Below are 20,287 nucleotides of genomic sequence, written 5' to 3'. Positions count from 1 at the left end.
AATGCTATAAAGTGCAACTGGAGGAAAATTCTTTAGTTTTGCTCTTCCTTTCCTTTAAATGCATGTTAGGAAAAAGAATAAATAATAAAATAGGCCAGTGCTGGGTCAGAGCTGTGAATGGAAAAAAATGTATTCCTTAACTGTAATCAGAAAACAATCTATGAGTGTCTGTTCCAAAAGCTTTTCCTCTTAACTCGACAGCCGAAGGAACGGCTCCTGACATATGGTACAAGTCTCAGCACCTCTTCCCACCAAAAAATCGTTGTCTTTTTGGAAATAAAGGGAAGTCTCCTAAAGAACAGACTACCCAGGGGTTTCCGCACTGGCATTTGCCCATATGCCTCCAACTCCACTATTCCTTGGCAATTACCTCTCAAGCAGAGTCATGCAAGCCCAACTCTGCAGGCTGAGGCCTGGAAAAACAACTACATCGACAACTTAAAAACATACCTGAACTCTAGACACTGACCTGGTTACAGCAAACTAGGCTCTAGCTAGTATTCCTCCTGTGCAAACATCAGAGCTATGTTTTGATGCCAATTACAATGCAGAACAATGCCCACGTCCATTTGCAGAAGGAAGCCAGTCTCAACAGGTTCTGCTGCAAGGCTTTCATGAAAAAATCTTAAGTACCCCATTTTGTATTTTATGAGATGAGAGGGAAAAACACAAGGCAAATAAAAGCCTGAGAGTGCACTGGAAAGGCTGTGCTTATTTCCTTGAGATGAATCCACCAGAAACCCAGCGGCCGACAGAACAAAATGCATTTTTAAAAACCTGGCAGGAGAGGTGGGGGAAAAGGGGTGCAACAAAACCCCAATTCCTGCCTTGTTTCACTGGGCTGCATTCAAAAGAATGGCCTGATGGAGTTTTGCAGGGTAAACAGCTGCTTCCTTCCACTCATCTGCTCCCTGGGATGTGCTGACGTGCACAGCACACGGAGCATTTCCAGGGCACTTTTAGTGCCAAGACCACCACTGGGATCAGGTGGAAAGGGACAAAGGCTGGGTGTCAGCACTGACCTTTTCAGAGCTCCTGAGACACAGCAACAGCTACAGAAACGCCATCAGTATTATCAACCTGACAGAGACAACTGCTGCCAAAACCAGACTCAGATAGTGAAAGGGCATGGGAGGCTTGCAGATTAAAGTCAGCCATGAAGGGGGGGGGGGGGAAGAAAGGTAATCTGAATCTATTCTTGCTCTTTAAAAGGCAGTCACTGAATTGATCAATTTTGCCATCACTGAACTGTTTAGAATAAGAGGGAAATGAGGATGACAAGAGTAGGAGTCATTCTAACAGTAATACTGTAAGACAACACGTAGGCAACTGTAAACAGTTTCACTCACAGGCTGATCTGGTCCATCCCCTCCAAGCACCCGGAAACCAAAGCCTGACTCTTGTTTTCGTAGGAAAACATCCAAATCTCTTGTGTTTGGAGCTAAGAAAAAGAACCATTTCAAAACATGTAAGGAGCTGTCTTTGATTAGTGAAAGATAATGCTCAGGTGCTGCATTCTGACTCTCCTTATCAACAGAACACAGTAATCAAACACAGTAAGTAATTTGAACAACCAAATCTGATGTTCTCTTTCCAAAATGGAAACATTTAAGAAAAGGCTGAAAAGGGAAAGGCCAGAGTCACAAAATGCCAAAGGAGAGATCACAGCTGCATTCAGACAGTGGGCCAGGGCTGTAGTACAACTTCGAGCTACCTTCTGTAAACTCTGAAATGGTCAGGTCTGCTTCAGTTTACTTCAGATCTAGATCATCCTTGAGACCATTTCTGTGATTAACTGTTTTATTGTAAATATGGTGGAAACACATGGCATCTTTTTCTAAAAAAGTGCTCCAGAGTTTTCTGATTTCTGTATGAATTATGCACTTACTGAAATGTTTTATTTACAGGACATGGTCAAAACTCAGTAAGAAAGTCACAACAGTTTTACCACACAGATAACAATGAAAAAAAATCCTTTAAAATTGAGCATTTCCAAGTTGGAGTTGATATACTCACGTTTGTCCTCATATATAGTCTTAGACTTCAGGTAGACTTCTGAAGGGTCCAGTTTAGGAGAGCCTGGTCGTACAGCAGTGGGTGGAAAGGGCATTGGCTGTGGGATGGGATCGCTGACAGCTTCCAAGCTCCCTGAACTGTCCTGCTTGTCCTTCTGAAACAGACCCCACCAAATCTGTATTACATCAAAAGCTAACAGTGTACTTCTGCAGAAAGACAATAAACAGCACACACAAGTGAAACAGAGCAAAACAAGGGAATAATATTATAACTCCACGTAGCTCTTCCAAAGTGTGTGTCTGACCAGACTACTGAGGTCTTCCTCATCAGGACACAGATTTCTACTGAGGACTGGGCTTACAAAGGGTGTTTGAAGTGACTGCTGCTCAGAGATGAGTGAAGCTCCTGGTAGTTACTGGCTGGCAGGGTGAAGCAGGCATACAGGGCCAGTCACACTTGGAGAAGAGACGATTCCTTGGCAGGCAACTCCTGGGCTCTGGAGCATAAACCACCACCATGGGCACGAGCTGTTCCACGGGCTCTGCCTCAGGCCAAACCACCTCCAAACAAGAGCACCTGAGCTGTGCTCAATATCAGGTTGTTTGCTGCAGGTGTCCCCAGTAGCATTATAATGCTGAACAGGAGGAACATACTTGGTTCATTCAACTTGGTATGAGGAATTAGAAATTGAGTAGTTCATAGCTGCAACACACCTATTAGTATTTCACAAAGAATGGACACCAAGGATCCTTGTAGTCTCTCACCTTAATTTCCAATCAATTATACACTAAAGTAACTCTAAATACTTATTCTGGGCTGAAACCCAACCTGGAAGACTGGAACATGGCAGTCTGCATGTGTCTGTGCACATTAAACAAAAGCACAAGCAGAACAGACTTAGATATGCCCTTTTACAAGGAGTAGAAGAAAACTCCCCCACAAGCCATTTAGCAGTTTGTCAGTTCTTGTAGGTTTATAAGCACAAGAACTTGCCCTTTTTAACTGAATTATTTTGCCATGCTGCTTAATGCCACTGAACATTGAGTGCTCTGTGGGAAGTTGCTACTGCACGTGTGCTAGAACACCAGTCTCCAAATCCAAGGTATTTTTAGCTTGCCTCCACAGAGCCACACACTGACAGACCTGCATCCTCAAACTACAGCGACTTATGCACTGATTTATTCAATGCAGGCAGCTGTATGCTTGCAAGGAACAGAAACTGAAGCTATTATTGAGTGCAGTCTGTTTCAAGCACACTAAACTTGTGTGTGCTTACTTTATCCCATTGTTGGGATATGACTTCAATATTCAACCAGCACAACAAAGACAGAAAAAGAAGCTCCATCTGCATTCTGGTAGTGGGGTTTTCCTAAAATGCAATATTTTGTTCTGTACAAGAAACATTTTTAAAGAAACAGCTCTGTTCACCAACTAGCCCAACTTGTAAAAGCACTCGTGACAAAAACAACCATTACTATCAGCATTATCAAATCAGAGGGTATTTTATTAAGCCCAAGGATTCTTTACTGAGCTAATATACATCACAGATACCCCAACTAGATGATCTTAAGGTCCTTTCCAACCTTAACTATTCCATGATTCTATCATAGAAGCTATTTGCTGCATTCTTGATTCTTCAGTAGTACGAGACACATCCACCATTTCCATTAAACAACCCAAAAACCCTCAAAAGAATCTCTTGTGTTAAGTAGACCATATTTATGAGTCTGATTTGCAGCCAAACCCCCCTGGATATTCTCCATCAGCAACCAATTTAAACATGTCACTAATACTCACCCCTTTGGCAGTTTTAGTAGGTGAGGGTGGACCTGAAGAAAACAAAGTAGAAAGTGTTTTCTGTATTAGATCAACCAAAGTTTACACAGCAATATAGCAATATAATCAGCTCCTCCTGGGTTGAAAATAGTAACTAATTCACTCTTCTTTGGGGGCTGGAACTAGATGATCATAAGGTCCTTTCCAATCTTAACCATTCTATGATGCTATGATTCTAAATAGCAAACTGAATGTTCAGTCAGCTGAAAACACCACTTCACAGAAGTCTCAGAATTAGAATCTGTTGTACAGAAATTGCTGTACAACGATGAAAAATATCTGTTTCTCTTTTTGCTACACACTGGTCAACCAAATCACACATCACTTCACTGCATATGGAGACTTTGGGAATTTGTCTGGAGAAATTTCACTTGCTACCAAAGAAATTTAATTATTTCCTTAGCAGATTCAGGAATAGTAGCATTCATACAGGAAAAAGACCTGGAGATCCTGGTAAAGTCTATCACTGCAGTCATATACTCTCAGGGCTACAATAAAAGCTTAAATGGTCATTGAGCAGCCACAATTCATTCAGTTCCTCCTGGCAAACACACACTATCTACTAGTCAGCTTTTGTGGAGAAGACACATTCTGGTCTGTGACTGACTGAGTGAAGAGGTATAAATATATGAAAGCCCAAATAAGTATTTTTCTGGCGTTTCCAGTGATCAACTCCACCACACTGCTGATGCCTCCTCCTGTCTCCTGTGATCACCTCTCTATTACAGCTACTGAATACACTTGGAGAGCAGTTGATACTGGACATGACTCAGGTACTGCACTAAACAGGGACTTTTAAAAAGCATGTGACAGCTGTAAAGATATGTATGTACCTCCTCTTAAGATAAGCAGTGGCACCTCTGCTCCTACTGGAAACTGCTTCAGTACCTCCACCACCTGCAGGTGTGTCAAGCTCTGTACATTCTGATGGCAAATCTCCTTGATTACGTCCCCCTTCTGAAGGCCTTGGCACCATTGGCTGTCTAAAATCATCTTCACCTTCTGTCCTGTAGGACTGTCTGCAATGGCAAACCCAAAGCCTTTAGGACCTTTGACTAGAGGAATGGTGACCAGCTCTGGCTGAGAGCTTCCAGAAGACGCAAGAGAGATCCTCTGCTCAGTTGTATCCATGGAAGGGCCATTCAGACGACCATTGACCAACATAGGGCCCAGTTTTCCATTCTGGTCCAACACAACTGTTCCTGCTATTAGATCTTGGCTGGTCAGAGAAACATCTCCTTTGCTCACAGGGGGTCCATTGACAATAGGTGTAGCTGTCACTATGTCTACCACAGGGTCTTCATTGTCGTCAGGAAGAGGATAACCACGACACAAAGTCATGTTCACATACTGATTGACAGGAACTAGCTGAAACATCTGGACAACATCTGCATGGGTATGGCCAAGGACACAACTTCCATTTATGTCTACAATGACATCACCTGTTACAAAAGAAAGTACAATGGTGTCAAAACCAGAGACGAAACCAGCCACATCCGGGCTCAGAACCAAAGCCTCACTGGAGGAAATCAAAGCTAGCAACGAGCGGTGGCTGGGCTATTACCCCTTGGCTATCTGTTGTGAAAAAGCATAAAGGATTTCCTCTTTGCATTTATTCTATTTCATCTCAGAACACAGTGTGCTAAATATATAAAGTTTAATCTGCAGCAGATTTAAAAAATGATACTGTCCAGCCACAGGAGATGAAGCAGTGCACGCACACTCCTGCAAGCAGATGTCTTCTACTTTAATTCGCATTGTACAGCATCCTAAACTCAACCCAGAATAAATCGGATTTTCTGGCGGAGGAGGGTCCTATGTTTATTTTAGGACTAGCTAAACTGAAGCTAGGATTGTGCCCACACACATTCTGTATTCTTACACTGCTGCCACACATGGCTAAGCATGTATTTTCAAAATGAAGTGGAGGTAGCCTTCAGATTCCAAAGCCTTGTTTCATCGTTTGCATCATTCTGATCAAGAAACTTTGCATGTGCAATACAACATTCCCAGTAAACAAAGCATCACTTAAACGCCTGGGCATCAGTAAAACAGTAACTCTATTATCCCATGAACACAACAGGAATGGATATACATCTTTTCACTCAACTGCGTGTGTGTACCACAGCACAATGCCTCAGGATTGTCCTAGTTTTTAGAGAAGGAAATGAAGCACATACAAACAAGTTCAAACAACAGATCAGCAATGAAACAGAAATTGCTTCATTTTATAAATAAATAGTATTGCATCACCAAAAGCATGAACTCTTCTTACTCGACGTATCTGAATACTAAGAGAGTTTAAGTGACATGTAAAGAATCACACGGCCTTTTCCAATATACTGTATGTTCCAATAAGCTTATAGATTAAACATATAGTAACCATGAAAAAGTGTGCATTCTTCATGGATTGCATGCCTCTTGTTTCCTCACTTGTCTTGTTCATACAGCATGTCTTGCTCATTCCTGCTGCAGGTTTCTTTGCAGATTGAATATTTGGTGTGATGTTTTTGGGCAGCAACAAGGCAAAACACAGGCCAGGATTCAAACACACTATTTTTACTTTATGTATAGAGGGAACAAAAAGCACTCTGTAAACAACCAGGAAACCAGAAGTCTTGGCTAAAACAGAACTACTGTCATCTTCAGAGGTGTATGAACCTCTGGGGCCCCAAATGTAAGGACATGGGGTTGTTGGAGCGAGTCCAGAGGATGACATGGAGATGCTGCGAGAGCTGAAGCAGCTCTGCTCTGGAGCCAGGCTGAGAGAGCTGGGCTGGGGCAGCCTGGAGAAGAGAAGGCTCCTGAAGGGGAGACCTTAGAGCAGCTCCAGTGCCTAAAGGGGCTGCAGGAAACCTGGAGAGGGGCTTGGGACAAGGGCCTGTAGGGACAGGCCAATGGGAATGGCTTGAACCTGCCCGAGGGGAGACTGAGCTGAGCTCTTAGGCAGAAGCTCTTCCCTGTGAGGGTGCTGAGGCGCTGGCACAGGGTGTCCAGAGAAGCTGTGGCTGCCCCATCCCTGGCAGTGTTCAAGGCCAGGTTGGACACAGGGGCTTGGAGCAAGCTACTCTAGTGGAAGATGTCCCTGCCCAGGGCAGGGGGCTGGAACTGTATAAGCCTTAAGATTCCTTCCAACTCAAACCAGTCTGGGGTTCTATAAAGCTATGTCCTCAAAGGAGATTGGTATCTAGACCACAGCTTCTTTTCCTTTTCACACCCTGCTCTGCATGGATCTTTCACAAATCTGAAAACTGTTTCATTTACTGAGGTGTTCCTATTCAGCCAGCGGACGGAGTCACCCAGCTCCTGTGCCTCAGCAGCTTCCTTCTTTAAAAGCACAAGAAAAGGAAGTTTAGAGAACCAATACTTGACCTGGTGCAATTCTCCCATCTTGTGCAGCGGGTCCATCTTTTAACACATTCTTCACCTGAAGAAACTCATCAGGTCTGTCCCCTCCAATGATTGTGAAGCCAAAACCCATTGTACTTTTCTTCAGTGATGTCCGTATCAGTGCTCCTGTAAGCTGGGATGGATCTCTAGTGAACACAGACTTCTCTGCTCCTTTTGAATTAGGGAATAAAAAGACATAAAGGTTAGAATCCAGAGTTAGTTTTGGGAAATTGTTTGGTTAGTTGGTTTTTCAGGGGTCATAAAGGTTAATGAATTTTGGTTAACACTGGTTAATCTGTGCAGCACTGCTCTGGAGTTAAAACAATCAAGATAACCATTATACCCATGTCACAGGTGACTTGGTGAATGAAGAAGACTTTTCAAGACCACCGTACAGATTACAACAGAGCTGGAATTAAGTTCCCACCTCCTATTCCCAGTTTAACACTCTAACCACACTAACCCTTGAATACCAAGACTAAAAGTATATTAAAAGCATAAATATTCAAGGTGTGGTTTTACCTGTATCTTTCAGCTGACTTTTCTCACCCTCCATATATTCAAAGCTGCTTATGACAGCTCCATTTTAACATTAAAAAGTAATTCTAAAACCCCTAGAGATCTGGGAGGGCAACACCACAATGGACAGCAAAAAAAACACATGACTAATGCTTTCATGAATTCTAGAACTGGTTACTTATATTTGCAGATGAAGATGTTGGTAACAAAGAACATGATATTCACTGATACCTGATTTTGAAGGGCCAGCATCAGTCTGTCCTAGCTGTTTTTTCCTTTTGGCTTCCAATACTGGGTTTTCAAACTGAGTTTTCTGGTTAATATGACTGTAAACACACCAAAGGCAGATCAGGATTTCAGCAGAAAGCATTCTGCCTATTTCACAGAAAAGACAACCACAAAAGATACATCTACAGATACAATTTGGTATTATCTCAGCTTAATGCTCTGGAGGAATGAACAATAAATCATATCATAATCAACACTGAAAGCATTACTGTTCTTTCAACAACCTGATTTACTTTAAGAGCCAATACAGTTTTACTCCCTGTAAACACTAGGTAGAGCATAGCTTCATTCCACTCTGCAAATATTCAGAAGGTTGTAATAACTTAGGACTGAGAAAACCTGCTTTTTCTCTTGACCCTCTGTGTTGCTTCCATCCACCTATAACATTTACAAGCTCAGACATCACCTTTTTACTACTAGATGCTTGAGCAGTAGAGCAGAGTGGGGGAAAAAAAACAACCAACCAAACAGTTGGGTTTGAATAGAATTTAAAGACCCGTGTTGGCTCTGCAAAGTCAAAACCTGTTAGCTTGTTTTTCTCTGAAGCTAACATTTTCAACTCCACTTACTCCTTCTCCATGGTTGAAGAGAGATTTCATTTACTCTGACCTGAAGGAGATTCCAAAGAGCTCTTGCAGCAGTTTAGTAGTAATTTATTTGGCTCTTTGGAAGCAGCAATGACAGAGAAGTTATTTTTGTTCTTTTACAGTTACCAGGTGTCACTCTTAAATCAAGTGCCCTGAGTTTTGTAAAAGCTCAGAAAAATTACATCAGCTCATACCCACTAATTAATTACTTTGGCTGCTACTTGGTTTCCCTGCCCAAATGAAATACACTCTAGTAAGTCAATAAGGTCATACCATGGATATTCCCACAGCCCAGTGCTTTGTGTGTTCACTGCCCCTAGGACTGTTTCCACTGGATATGTTTAATACTTTTATTGCATTACAACCTATATATATTGCATGTCAAGTGCTTCATTATTTTCGATTTATAATTATGCTAAAATACTAATTAGCACTTACTCAACATAATATGTTCCGTATTGAGGGTCTTCTATTTTTTCCCATCCATAAGGAAGCTCTGTAATCAGACAGACCAAATTCTCCATTACAATGGAAAACTATCTGCAAATATCAGAGTTCTTATGAAGGAACGAGAGGACAGATTACAGACTCATGAAAAATACAAGGAAAATACAGGTCCTTTTTTTCTTCCCTTTATCTGTGTACGGCTGGTCCTTCTGAAGAAAGGATATCAGCCTGTTCCAGGGAATCTGAAACCCTATAACTCTCACTTTGTTCCACTAGATGAGGAGACTTGTATTCAACAAAATCACACCACTTTAAACATATAATAAACTTAAAGACAAGATACAAACTAACCTATTTAGAGAGGAAGAACCTATAAAGAGGAAGAAAAATAAATTATTTGAAATCAATCTAATTATAAATTATGAATGTGATTTGATAGTTGTTGACTTTTTAAGCTATACAGTATGAATACGGTCGCATTGTTTCTGCCCCCAAATACACCACAGAAGAGAATTATAAATGCTTTGCTGTATCACATGCCAAGCTTGTAAAACCATGTACCTCCATCCTCTTGTACTTTCAGTTTAAAACCACCTGCAGAAGCAATGTCACTCAAGAAACTGTCAGTCAGAACTGTAAGAGCCATAGGTGATAATTCAGAAGAAAGCCCCCAACACTATAGGCTATTTCATCCTGATGCTTACAGTTTAGTAAGAAACCCCAAAAGCAGCTACCACGTGTTAAGGTCTGGCTGCATCAAATTCAGCACAGACTGCCCAGCCTGCCAAGATGACAAGTGCTCCTGCAGCCACAACAAGCTACCTGACAGTGACCTGGGCTTGCACTGCCTTGAACATACCTAAAGTAGGGGTCTAAAATAAAAAATTACCTGTTTGCTATAGGCACTGCAAGTTACATGTGAAGAGCTCCTTTTTATGGCAAATTCAGAGCCTGGTAAGATGGTGCCCAGCAGCAGATCATTAGTGACTGAAGTTGATAAGCAGTTAAATCAGAGGTCCAATTATTTTACCTTTACTTTACTAGTTATCTTGACCATGGAAATTTAGATGTTAGAATAATGGGTACAGTGAGGTAGCTAGACATTTTAAGGATAAAACTGCTATGTAATCTTGTTTGAGGCTGCCCTAAGTTTGATGGTAACAGGAATTTTCCTAGCATATGACAGCATGTTACCAATTATTAATACCAGCATCACTCCACAGGGTTTGACAAAAGACACAGTGGGTCTATTCATTTAGATGTTGTTCATTTGGATATCCTGCATGTCTCTGTTTAAAGTGCTCTTTTTATCCTGTGGTGAGCTGCACATATGTTTAATAAGCAGCAGTATGTGTCCATTGCTCCAGCTGGCTTCATTATGAATATGTGGTTGTTAGGCTGTGCAATTTAGGAAGACAACAGGCTATTCTGAGTCTGCCTCAGCTTTTGTAACATGTCAGGCATTTACCAAAGACAGAACTATTTAGTGCTCTTTTCTGGCTGATTAAATTGCATTACTATGTAGGACATGGTTGCAGGAATTGTCTGTAGGCCAATCATAAACCTGACCTGTAAGTCTTGAAGCAACAGTGCAAAGAGGTGGAGTCAGATTGCTCCCTCTACTTATGCACTCAAATATAGTATCATGTCACATGCAGTAAGTATCATTAGCAATAGATATTATGCTGTATCTTCTTTATTATTCCTATATTCTAATACTTATGGACCTTTTCCTCCATGTGCACAACAATTTTCACTGAGATGTCACTATTCTATGCAGCTTTCTTCTCAGTAACGACAGTTAACTGGAATAAAACGTTTAATTACCTTCCCAGGAATGCAGATAAGCCCATGATTCAGTCTGATTCTATTAATCCAGGGAAAATACACTACGGACTTCCCCAGTCTTATATAAACTTCTATTGCCACCAAACTAGGGACACTCAGCACTACACTGCCTGCTCCAGAGCCACGCAGCAGGAAGAAGCTTCTACCACAGCAGTAATGGACTGTATCCAGCTGTGACAAACTCAGACCTTTATCAGTCACAGGGGACAAGTAAGTTCTGAACATCTCACCTCCATCTTCACAATCTTCAGGAGCTTTGGCCTTCTTACAGAGCCGCGGATCAAGCCAAGTGGTCGTCTTGGTGTTATGACTGTGGAGCAGAACATGGGCCATTAAAGGAAGAGAACTCCTTCAGACTGAAGAAACTTTGCTTTATTTTAGCTTTTAAATATTTACTACCATTGGTGAACTGTAGCCTTTAATATAACCTTTATTTTTGCCACAGTCACGTCATAAATGGCTACAAAGAAAAGGGAACAATGATGCTCGGAGATACCAGCACTCTAGAGACTCTCCAGGACAGATGTGAAATATTAGAGGGACAAACACTCTCCCCTGTGCCCAAGAGCTCATGTGAGAATAGCAGCTGTTTCTACCTGAAAGGAAAAAATAGTCTTAGCCTCCTCTTATGCTTAACTCTCAGCAAGGTTTCTGCTTCATTTTTGCCTTAGAATTCATAAATGAGACTGTTTCACATGTGCATGTATGAGCTACTTTTCTATCCTGGGCTTTAATATGTGCTATTTGTAATTTTAAGCATGTATTCCCATCCAATGAACACAAGCAGCAAAGATAGAATAAACAAGCTCTCAGATTTCAGAGCAATTCCACATAACAAAGGTTTATATGATGTTCTACACCTCACTTAGAAATACTGACCCAGCTTTGTGTTTTGTGAGATAGAAAATTCATGACAAACTGACTTTGCATGTGCAACCATACAGGTTTCCTGCACAACATCAAACGTACCAAGTATGCAACAGAGATGACTATCAATAAGGAACCTAAGAGGGATATAGTAAATTTCATAGAGAAACAGAAGCAGAAATAGAGGTGTAAGAGCAGCAGGCAGCTTTCTAGACTTCAGCCCTGCAGCCCATCATCAGTTCTCTCCTCCAAAGGGCACAGCAACCTCTCCGTGGTGCTGGTCTACTCACTCAATGAAGTAGATCATGCCAGTGTCAGTGTAGGCCATCTCCCAGTTCTTGGGCAGGGGTTCCAGGGTTTCATCCCTCGACAGGTAATTTCTGAAGTCCATGGAGCTGCTTGTCTGGTTGTAGCTGGGAACAGGTTTCATCCAGTCAGGAGAATCTGAATGTTTTTCTTTGTTTTCTGCAGTTGTTCAGGGAAAGTGTTACCATTTGTCACATGCTTATGGTGTTTCTCACAAAGAACCACCCTCTTCATCTGGCTACAAGTGGATGTCAAACCCGGCCCTGTATGTGATGTGCATTCTTCCACTTTTTTTTTTTCAGCTGTGAACTTTGAAATGCTGACACAAGAACACTGAACTCTGCTCTTCCCCTGCCAAACAGAATTAACCTTGTATTATGTGACTGAGCCTCCCCTGAAAAAATCAACACTGGCAGAAATCCAGGCTGGCTACACTTTGCTGCCATTCCTGCATAGAGAACAGGGTTTGTAACACCAGCAAAGAACCCCCCCCCTCAAATCCTACTAATATTCCCCCAAGCACCAGAATGAAATGTAGAGAAGACCCAAACTGCCAATAAAACAACCACCACCCTCCTACAAGCCACAGCAAGAAAAAGCTCCCCAAAACCCCTGCAGAAAGCTTTAAACACAAGCCTCCACCCTTCAGTCCCAAGTTTATGCTCAGTCTCCTCCATCACACAATGATGTTCACGACCTTCACCTAACCAGCAGCCTGGCCACTTTGTGCTGCTGTGTTGCCAGCCCTGAAGCTAGCAAGATTAGGTCATGTCTGGTCAATATAAATCTGTCTTAAAGACTTACACACAAGATCATCTACAAATCCAATGTGATGGTTTCTGTCCACCATTGCTCTTCCCCCTTAAGGTGAGTAACCATGACAGCAAAAGGAAACAGGAACCTGCCCATCTTTGAGAGGTCTGACTGGATGCTGGTCCAGTCTCAATACACTCTGCTTTATTCCTCTCCACAAACTCTCCTTTAGGCAGTTTCAGGTTGTGTGGTGGTTCCCTTAACCAAAATAATCAGACAATTCTACAATACGAGCTGGTATTCCTCCTTAAACCAATCACTTCACTGAAATCTCCTGCAAACAAAGTCAGTAATCTCCTCAAAATTAAACAGTAACACTTACAGGGTATGAATTATGCTCTGCAAAGGATTCTGTTATTTGAAGAGCGGATAAATTTTTCCTTCCTCCTCATGTAACTGGCTGATACCCAGCACTACATGTTCTCTACTGAGCAGTGCATTTTATGATGCAATTGCACATCTGGCTGGGAGAACAGCTGTTTCTTTTTAAAAGATAATTCCAAAATAGAGTAAAACCACCAGTTTGAGTAGAAAAGCACCTTCAAACTTTGCAGAAACTAAAGAGGGGGTTCAAGCAAGCATGAATGTTATTTGTATACTTCTCATGCAGTCATACAAATACTTCAGGGTATTTGTCCCCCTGTCAACCAACCTATCCCTCCGCTGCCATTAACTGCTTCCTTTTCCTCTTCTTCCTCCTCTTCAGGAAGAGAACTGTCCATCCTCTGCATTTTGCTGACAGACGTGGTTCTTTTCCTCTGTGATTCGGTATCAAAATCATTGTCAAAAAGAACTTGATCCACTGGATCAGGCTGAAAGGGGCTGGGCTCTGCTGGAGGCTTTGGAGTACCATAAAAATTACCTGACAATGAGACAGAAATCAAGGTCACTAAAGCACTGACACTGGCTGAAAGTACTGACAGTGGCAGTGAAGGTTTTATTGCCCATGTAATGTGGTTTTGGTGAAAGACCTGAACAATAGCTTCTTAAAGAAGACATCAGCACTATCACAAACCAGTGTACCATCAAAGCCTATTTACTCCTGCATTGTCTTTGTGCCAGTGATGCTACTGGACATTAGAAAACAATAGATGTAATTCAGAATTTCTATTCTGCCACATGTTGTCCAAGAAAAAGATAGATGTGTGACTTTGCCTGGAATCCACTAATGCACCCTAAAGAGGCTTGGGGAGCAGTCTGAGAGAAGCAGAACAGTGGAAATCAATAGTTCTTACTCTGCATAGTGATTAACTGATTAACAGAGTAATATGCAGAAACACAGTAAAGCCAAAAAGAAAATCGATTTTGTGCAGCAACAAAGTATCTACTTACATAAAACTAGTTATGAATAATTGATTTTACAACTACAGCCCTGCAATTTCCTACTGACAATACACTTCCTAAACAAAGCTGGGAATGCATCTTCATCTAAAAGCGATTTGTGCCTCAGAAAAATAAATTTTTACTGCAGTATTTTAATCTAAACCACAAAGTCTAGGAATCATCGGTTGTTTTTTGGAAAAGAATTTCAGCAACTGACCTCTTTCCTGACTGCTCATATGATTTTTATTAGGGAATTGAGCACACAGCAAGACAGCTTCCCAGAATTCCTGCTGGGGTAACTTTTGGTGGCTGGATATGGGTTTGACCATGTAAGTAAAATAAATAAAAAACCCTCTGAAAGTACCAGGGAGGGTGAGGCTCAAAGTGGTGTCAGCCAGCTAAAGGGGAGCTAAGGGAAAAATCCGAAGAGAAGACTCCGAAGAGACCTTAGAGCAGCTCCAGTGCCTAAGGGGGCTGCAGGAAACCTGGAGAGGGGCTTGGGACAAGGGCCTGTAGGGACAGGCCAAGGGGAATGGCTTGAACCTGCCCGAGAGGAGACTGAGCTGAGCTCTTAGGCAGAAGCTCTTCCCTGTGAGGGTGCTGAGGCGCTGGCACAGGGTACACAGAGAAGCTGTGGCTGCCCCATCCCTGGCAGTGTTCAAGGCCAGGTTGGACACAGGGGCTTGGAGCAAGCTGCTCCAGTGGAAGGGGTCCCTGCCCATGGCAGGGGTTGAAGCTGGAGGAGCTTTAAGGTCCCTTCCAATCCAAACCTCTCTGTGACTCTATGACATCAATGAAAGCTGCACGCCCTCAGTATTTCTGAAAATTTGGCTGTGATTTAGCTGAGTTCAAGTACAACTCTATGAAAAATAAAAAATAGGCAGATTACATTTCAGGTTTTATAAACTCAGAAGCAAAAAGCAACGTGAAATCTTTGCAATCTGTTCTGCTACCTTCATGACAATGTTTTTCCCCATCACGTTTAACAAAACCAACTTTGCTATAGATTTGGACAATGTGATCTAGTGCTGTTTAATTTTTCATTGCAAAATACTTCTTTCCTGCTGTAGCAGAATTTCCCTTGCCTTCTGTCCTTCTGACTTGTGCCTCGGAGAACATGCATCTGTTCTCAAAGATTTAAACACAATCGACTCAACTCTGTTAAATCAAAACTGTACCAAGCACAGACAAACATTTTTTTGAGTCCTTCCTCAAAAACACAATAGGGAAAATATCCCCATGGCATTAAGTCTGGTTGAAAGGACAACTTGTGATTTACTAGAGAGACTTAAGCCTGCTACTCCATTTCACAGGTAGTCCATAAAGAAGCCTAACATATTGCTACTCTGCTAGTGCAATGACTGTCAATGGGCAGGAAAAGTGTATCTCTTGGGTACAAGGAGATACACTTAGACCAAGTCACTGGACACAAGTACTGCTACTCCCATTCCACTAAATGTCATCAACATACCATCATAGGTTCCACTTTCTAGCAAGGCTCCACTTTCTTCCAGTGCTTTAAACTGCTCAACAGGAATGAAATTATAGTCTACCCCAGGGACCTCCCCATCTCTGGGAGCCCTTGTAGTGCCTGAAAAGACAGAAAAAACACTCTTGTAAGATACTTACGTGCTGCCTGTTTACCAAATGCTGCCTGCTGTACAATTCAGAAAACCAAAATCTGTTTGAGTCTACACAATGATGATGCAATTCCAGTAAAGAGTTAGAACACTAGTGAACAAGTGAACAATAATGTATAAAACTAGGCCAATAAATTATGCAGGAATGACAGTTCCTCTTCATTGAGGAAGGAGGAGGAAAAAAAGCTGGGTGGTGTGGTAATTAGAGAGAATTATTCCTTACGCTCAGTGAAGCAAAACCAGCTTCTGTAGAAGCTGACAGTGACTGGGCCAGGCAGTTGGAGTCTGGGATTCTGGAGACCAGTTTAACAGCTGTGGTATTTCAACACAGCTGTTAGGGTGCTTTGTCTTCTGCTGTTTCCACTGGTACCAACTCGCTAACTAGATTTCTGGGCCACCAAACCCATATCTGAGCACAGAAACTGATTTTTAACCTTACACTTCAGAGTGTAATTCAGCCACAGTCCAAACCCTGGCTGTAGGTAAGCTTTTTCAACATAATCAGTAAATTGCTGTGTTAATGCAGAAGTTCTCAAAGTGTTATGTCTATAAATACATGCCTCCCATAGTTATAACAGCTTAATTAAAGCTCTTCTGGGAAAGACTCCACTGATTCATTACTGCCTATATCCTAACAGTATTTTAAAGGCATTTATAATGTCTTAAAGGCATTTATAATGTCATTTTGTCAGGCAGCAGCATGAACAAGAGCTGCTACTAAATAAACTGCATTTCACTGTCATTATCTTTTCAGAAAGTCACAAGCTCTTGGGTGCACTCAGTATGGTAACAATGCTAAATGAAGAACGGAATTCCTGTAGTTACAAACATGTTAGCTGACAAACTTCAGTTTCTAGTGCAGTGAATACTTAAAGGCAGTTGATGATGAGCTTTTTTAATCAGTGAACCTCTGAGACAAGGTAAAGGATGATCTGCAGATAATTGAGGACTGGAATGACACAGAAGGGTGAGAGACAGGATAGCTGGCAGAGCGTCCTATACCTTTGCACTGTGCTTTCTATAAATGTCTACTCATAGGAGCAGTAACCTTTAGGCACCTCGCTAAAGGCAAGTTAACACCTGTGTTGGTTGGATAGGGAGATGCTAACAGATGCTCAGAGCAGAAGGGCTGGCATAACTGATGAGACAGGACCATCCAGACTCTCTCACTAATTAATTCTTGCTGTGACACTAAAGTTTGTCCATGTGCTGTTCCTTCTTCCTCTTTTTGGGCCACTTTCCCTCTTGCTACCACTTCCTTGTACTGTCTTCTCAGGACGACTGAAACCATGTACCTTCTGTCATTGCAACCCTTTCTGAACATAATCCCTCCTGCAACTCTTCTTTCCAGCTGCACTACTTTGCCTAGTGCACATGACCTTCTCAAGGTCTTGGTTTCCTCTTTGTGCAAAAAAAGAATACATCGACAAAAATCAGGATGCGTTTCCCCTGCTTGATCATGCTAACTAAGATTTATTTCCCATGGTAGCTGTGGTTATTCTAACAATTTACAAACTTCCAGTGAGTAAAACACAGGCGGAACCAAAATACTCTGAGCTTGAATACTAAAGTTCTGCTGTTTTGTCAGTCCATACTGACTGTAACTTTTCACTGCAACTAAAGATATGGAAGTATTCTAGCAAAGCCATCGACAGAAGTTCCTGCTGCAAGCTAAAACTCTAAACCAGATTAAGAGAGAAGGATTTAAAGCTCTCAAATGATGTGGCAGTTAGCAGGAACAGATCGAATGAGCCTGATCTTTACATACTTACAAGGGATGGTTCTCAAGTAGAGATTGTCTCTGATCACTTGCTGGAGTTTATGGTCTATTGAGCCCTTCTGGAACTGAAGGCTCAAGTAGTGGCGCAAGTCTTTGTTGATGACTTTTCCTTAAGAAACAACAAACAAGAAAACTCATGAAAATTAAGCAGGATCTCACAAGAACAGCATTTCACTGCTATAAATGTTTCAAACAGAGAAACCAGTGGAAAGAGTTGGGTTGTTTTAAATGCAAAGACCTGAACAGAAAAGCTATTCTATGCCACCAAAGCCTGACTCTGCTGCTGTAAACTGGCACAGGGACTGTAGGCACAGCGGAGCAACAGCCACCCACCCTCAGTGTCTCCCAAGCAAGACAATGACAATGTTCTGGAATTGTTTGGAAATCACTAAGAAATATTAAACCACAAAATCTATTACCAAAATTCAAAGTTTCTACAGGCAGGAAACTGCTTCAAAATACAGTGATAATACTTTCTATTCAATTTACAGCTACTGGCTGGGTTCTTGACCTCAGTATTTTATCACATGGGAATCTGCATTGTTGATATTCTAAAAAGAAAATATTTTCTTTTGAAACCCCCTGCATGACAGAAGAGAGCTTTTTTACAATTATTCCCTTGCAATACTTCTGTCAGGTATCATTAGTGAATCTGTCATATCACTAGATAACCACGGCCCCTTCAGCACACAAATAACTGAGCTCTTGTATCACTGCTTCATCCTTCTGACAGAAGGGTACAAACCAATCTTTTGTACCCTGTCATCTTCCCAGAAAGCACATTAAATAGGGCTCAGTGACCTTGATAAATTTAAGTTATGTACTACAGTAGAACACTCAGGGCTTTAGGGGAAAAGACTCAGTCTTTGTCTTCCAAACCCAATGTAGGAGATGCCCAGTAGCAGGCATATGCTGGTATAGCACAAGAGCAAACAAAAGCTGGAGCAAACGCTGCTCCTATTAAATTACATCAGCAACAAGCTATGAAATACATCAACCTGCCACAAGAATGATTCAGACAGGAGCCTTTGAAGCCTGCTGAGACCAACTGCTGAAGAGGCCACCTCAAGAGGTCCAAGAATGAAATGGGGCACAGGCCCACATCAGTGTTAATAAAAAGCTCAGCTATGCCTTAAACTGAGATTTCTGTACTCCCATGGAATGGCAAATCTGAAACAAAACCCAACAAACCACAACCACCAAACCCCAAAAACCCCTTCCACCACTAACCAACCAGTTTTTTCCCAATCACGTGCAGGAAAGTTCACTGCACGTTTTCATTTGGCAAGTTCATACTTTCCCTTCCCTTTTTGCCATGTCGAAGGCAGATACACACCTTAGACTCACCTCAAACTTTACCCCTGCAATCACCATTCAATAATAGCAAACTGTATTCTAATTTGTACTCTGTCAATGGCATGCTGGGAAGTGTCTATTAGAGAAACCAAGGTTACCTATCAGCCCTCCCTTCACACAGGTCTGTGCTGCTGTAAAACCAAAGAGCAGCCTTCCAGTATCTGAAGGGGGCCTATAGGAATGCTGGGGAGTGACTCTTCATTAGGCACTGTAGTGACAGGACAAGGGGTAATGGGTTCAAACTTAAACAGGGGAAGTTTAGATTCGATCTAAGGAAGAAGTTCTTTAATGTAAGGCTGGTGAGGCACTGGAATGGGTTGCCCAGGGAGGTTGTGAATGCTCCATCCCTGGCAGTGTTCAAGGCCAGGTTGGACAGGGCCTTGGGTGCCATGGTTTAGTGTGAGGTGTCCTTGCCCATGGCAGGGGGGTTGGAACTGGATGATCTGAAGGTCCTTTCCAACCCTAACTATTCTATGATTCTATGAAATCCCAAACCAAGCCACCCTAAGACCCAAGCAAAGAAATAAGCCCACCACACACACACAGAGGTAGCACACCCAGTGCCTAATGTGAGCCCTGAGCTCCAAAAGCGTATTTCTCACCCCTTTTGAACACTGCCATTTAAGAATCGTATCCAGACACACAGAGAGCAATCTGCAGCACTGAGACACCACCACAGTACACTCCTCACAGCTTTCCAGGAGTTTTCCAAGCAATACAGCAATTCCCACTAGTGTGGGTGGGGTGAGCAGCTTCCCTGTCCCCCGACTCCTTCCCAAACAGGAATCTGGCAGCACCTCAGCAGCTCCCCTGGGCCTGATGCTCTGGGCTGTTATGACAGCGAGCCCCCCAGCTCAATTCCCTATTTTGCCATCACGAGCTGTGTTCCATAAAACTTTGGATTTGCTTCCTGCAGCGTAATGAGCAAAACATGTCATGGAAAATGAAAACAAATGGTGTAATCCCCAGCAAGAAAAATATTTTCCATTTGTTGCTACAAATCACTTTATTGTTTGTAGACAAGATGGTTTCTCAGCATTAAAAAATGTTTTACCCCTAAAACAGTCCATCCATCTCCCTGTCAAAGCCAGATCTATAGCACTGCGCTTCAACAATACACGCATATTTCACTTAGGCAGATCAATACACATATTTCACTCAGGCAGATGAAGCTGGTTGTTACCTCTGTTCAGAGTGTTGCAAGTGGGATAAACTTGGCAAGAGGTGAAAATCTGTGCTGGATGTAAAATTCTAGAGGTTTTATTTATTCC

The 20,287-nt window shown here is 42.1% G+C and overlaps 1 protein-coding gene across 4 annotated transcripts in view; it reads right to left on the bottom strand.

Moving 5' to 3' along the window:
* Positions 1-20,287, bottom strand: part of MAGI3 (membrane associated guanylate kinase, WW and PDZ domain containing 3) — a 75,371-nt gene that overhangs the window by 17,695 nt on the left and 37,389 nt on the right. For 3 of the 4 annotated variants that reach the window (XM_061363065.1, XM_061363061.1, XM_061363063.1), the window contains exons 2-13: positions 17,653-17,769; positions 15,712-15,831; positions 13,570-13,779; positions 12,089-12,263; positions 11,162-11,241; positions 9,075-9,132; positions 7,993-8,087; positions 7,225-7,413; positions 4,686-5,294; positions 3,814-3,845; positions 2,017-2,170; positions 1,350-1,441 (exon numbers count right to left, since the gene is read on the bottom strand). In XM_061363065.1, coding sequence (XP_061219049.1) covers positions 1,350-1,441; positions 2,017-2,170; positions 3,814-3,845; positions 4,686-5,294; positions 7,225-7,413; positions 7,993-8,087; positions 9,075-9,132; positions 11,162-11,241; positions 12,089-12,263; positions 13,570-13,779; positions 15,712-15,831; positions 17,653-17,769 — 1,931 coding nt within the window. The remainder of the gene's footprint in view (positions 1-1,349; positions 1,442-2,016; positions 2,171-3,813; positions 3,846-4,685; positions 5,295-7,224; positions 7,414-7,992; positions 8,088-9,074; positions 9,133-11,161; positions 11,242-12,088; positions 12,264-13,569; positions 13,780-15,711; positions 15,832-17,652; positions 17,770-20,287) is intronic. The other variant, XM_061363062.1, reaches the window with a different exon arrangement.

Source organism: Neopsephotus bourkii, unplaced genomic scaffold (assembly GCF_033783945.1).
Source record: "Neopsephotus bourkii isolate Nb327-2 ecotype Australia unplaced genomic scaffold, CSIRO-AGI_Nbou_v1 NB_1139, whole genome shotgun sequence".
Lineage (NCBI taxonomy): Eukaryota > Metazoa > Chordata > Aves > Psittaciformes > Psittacidae > Neopsephotus > Neopsephotus bourkii.
Note: the sequence above shows the minus strand (reverse complement) of the source record. Positions and strands in the feature narration are given on the sequence as shown.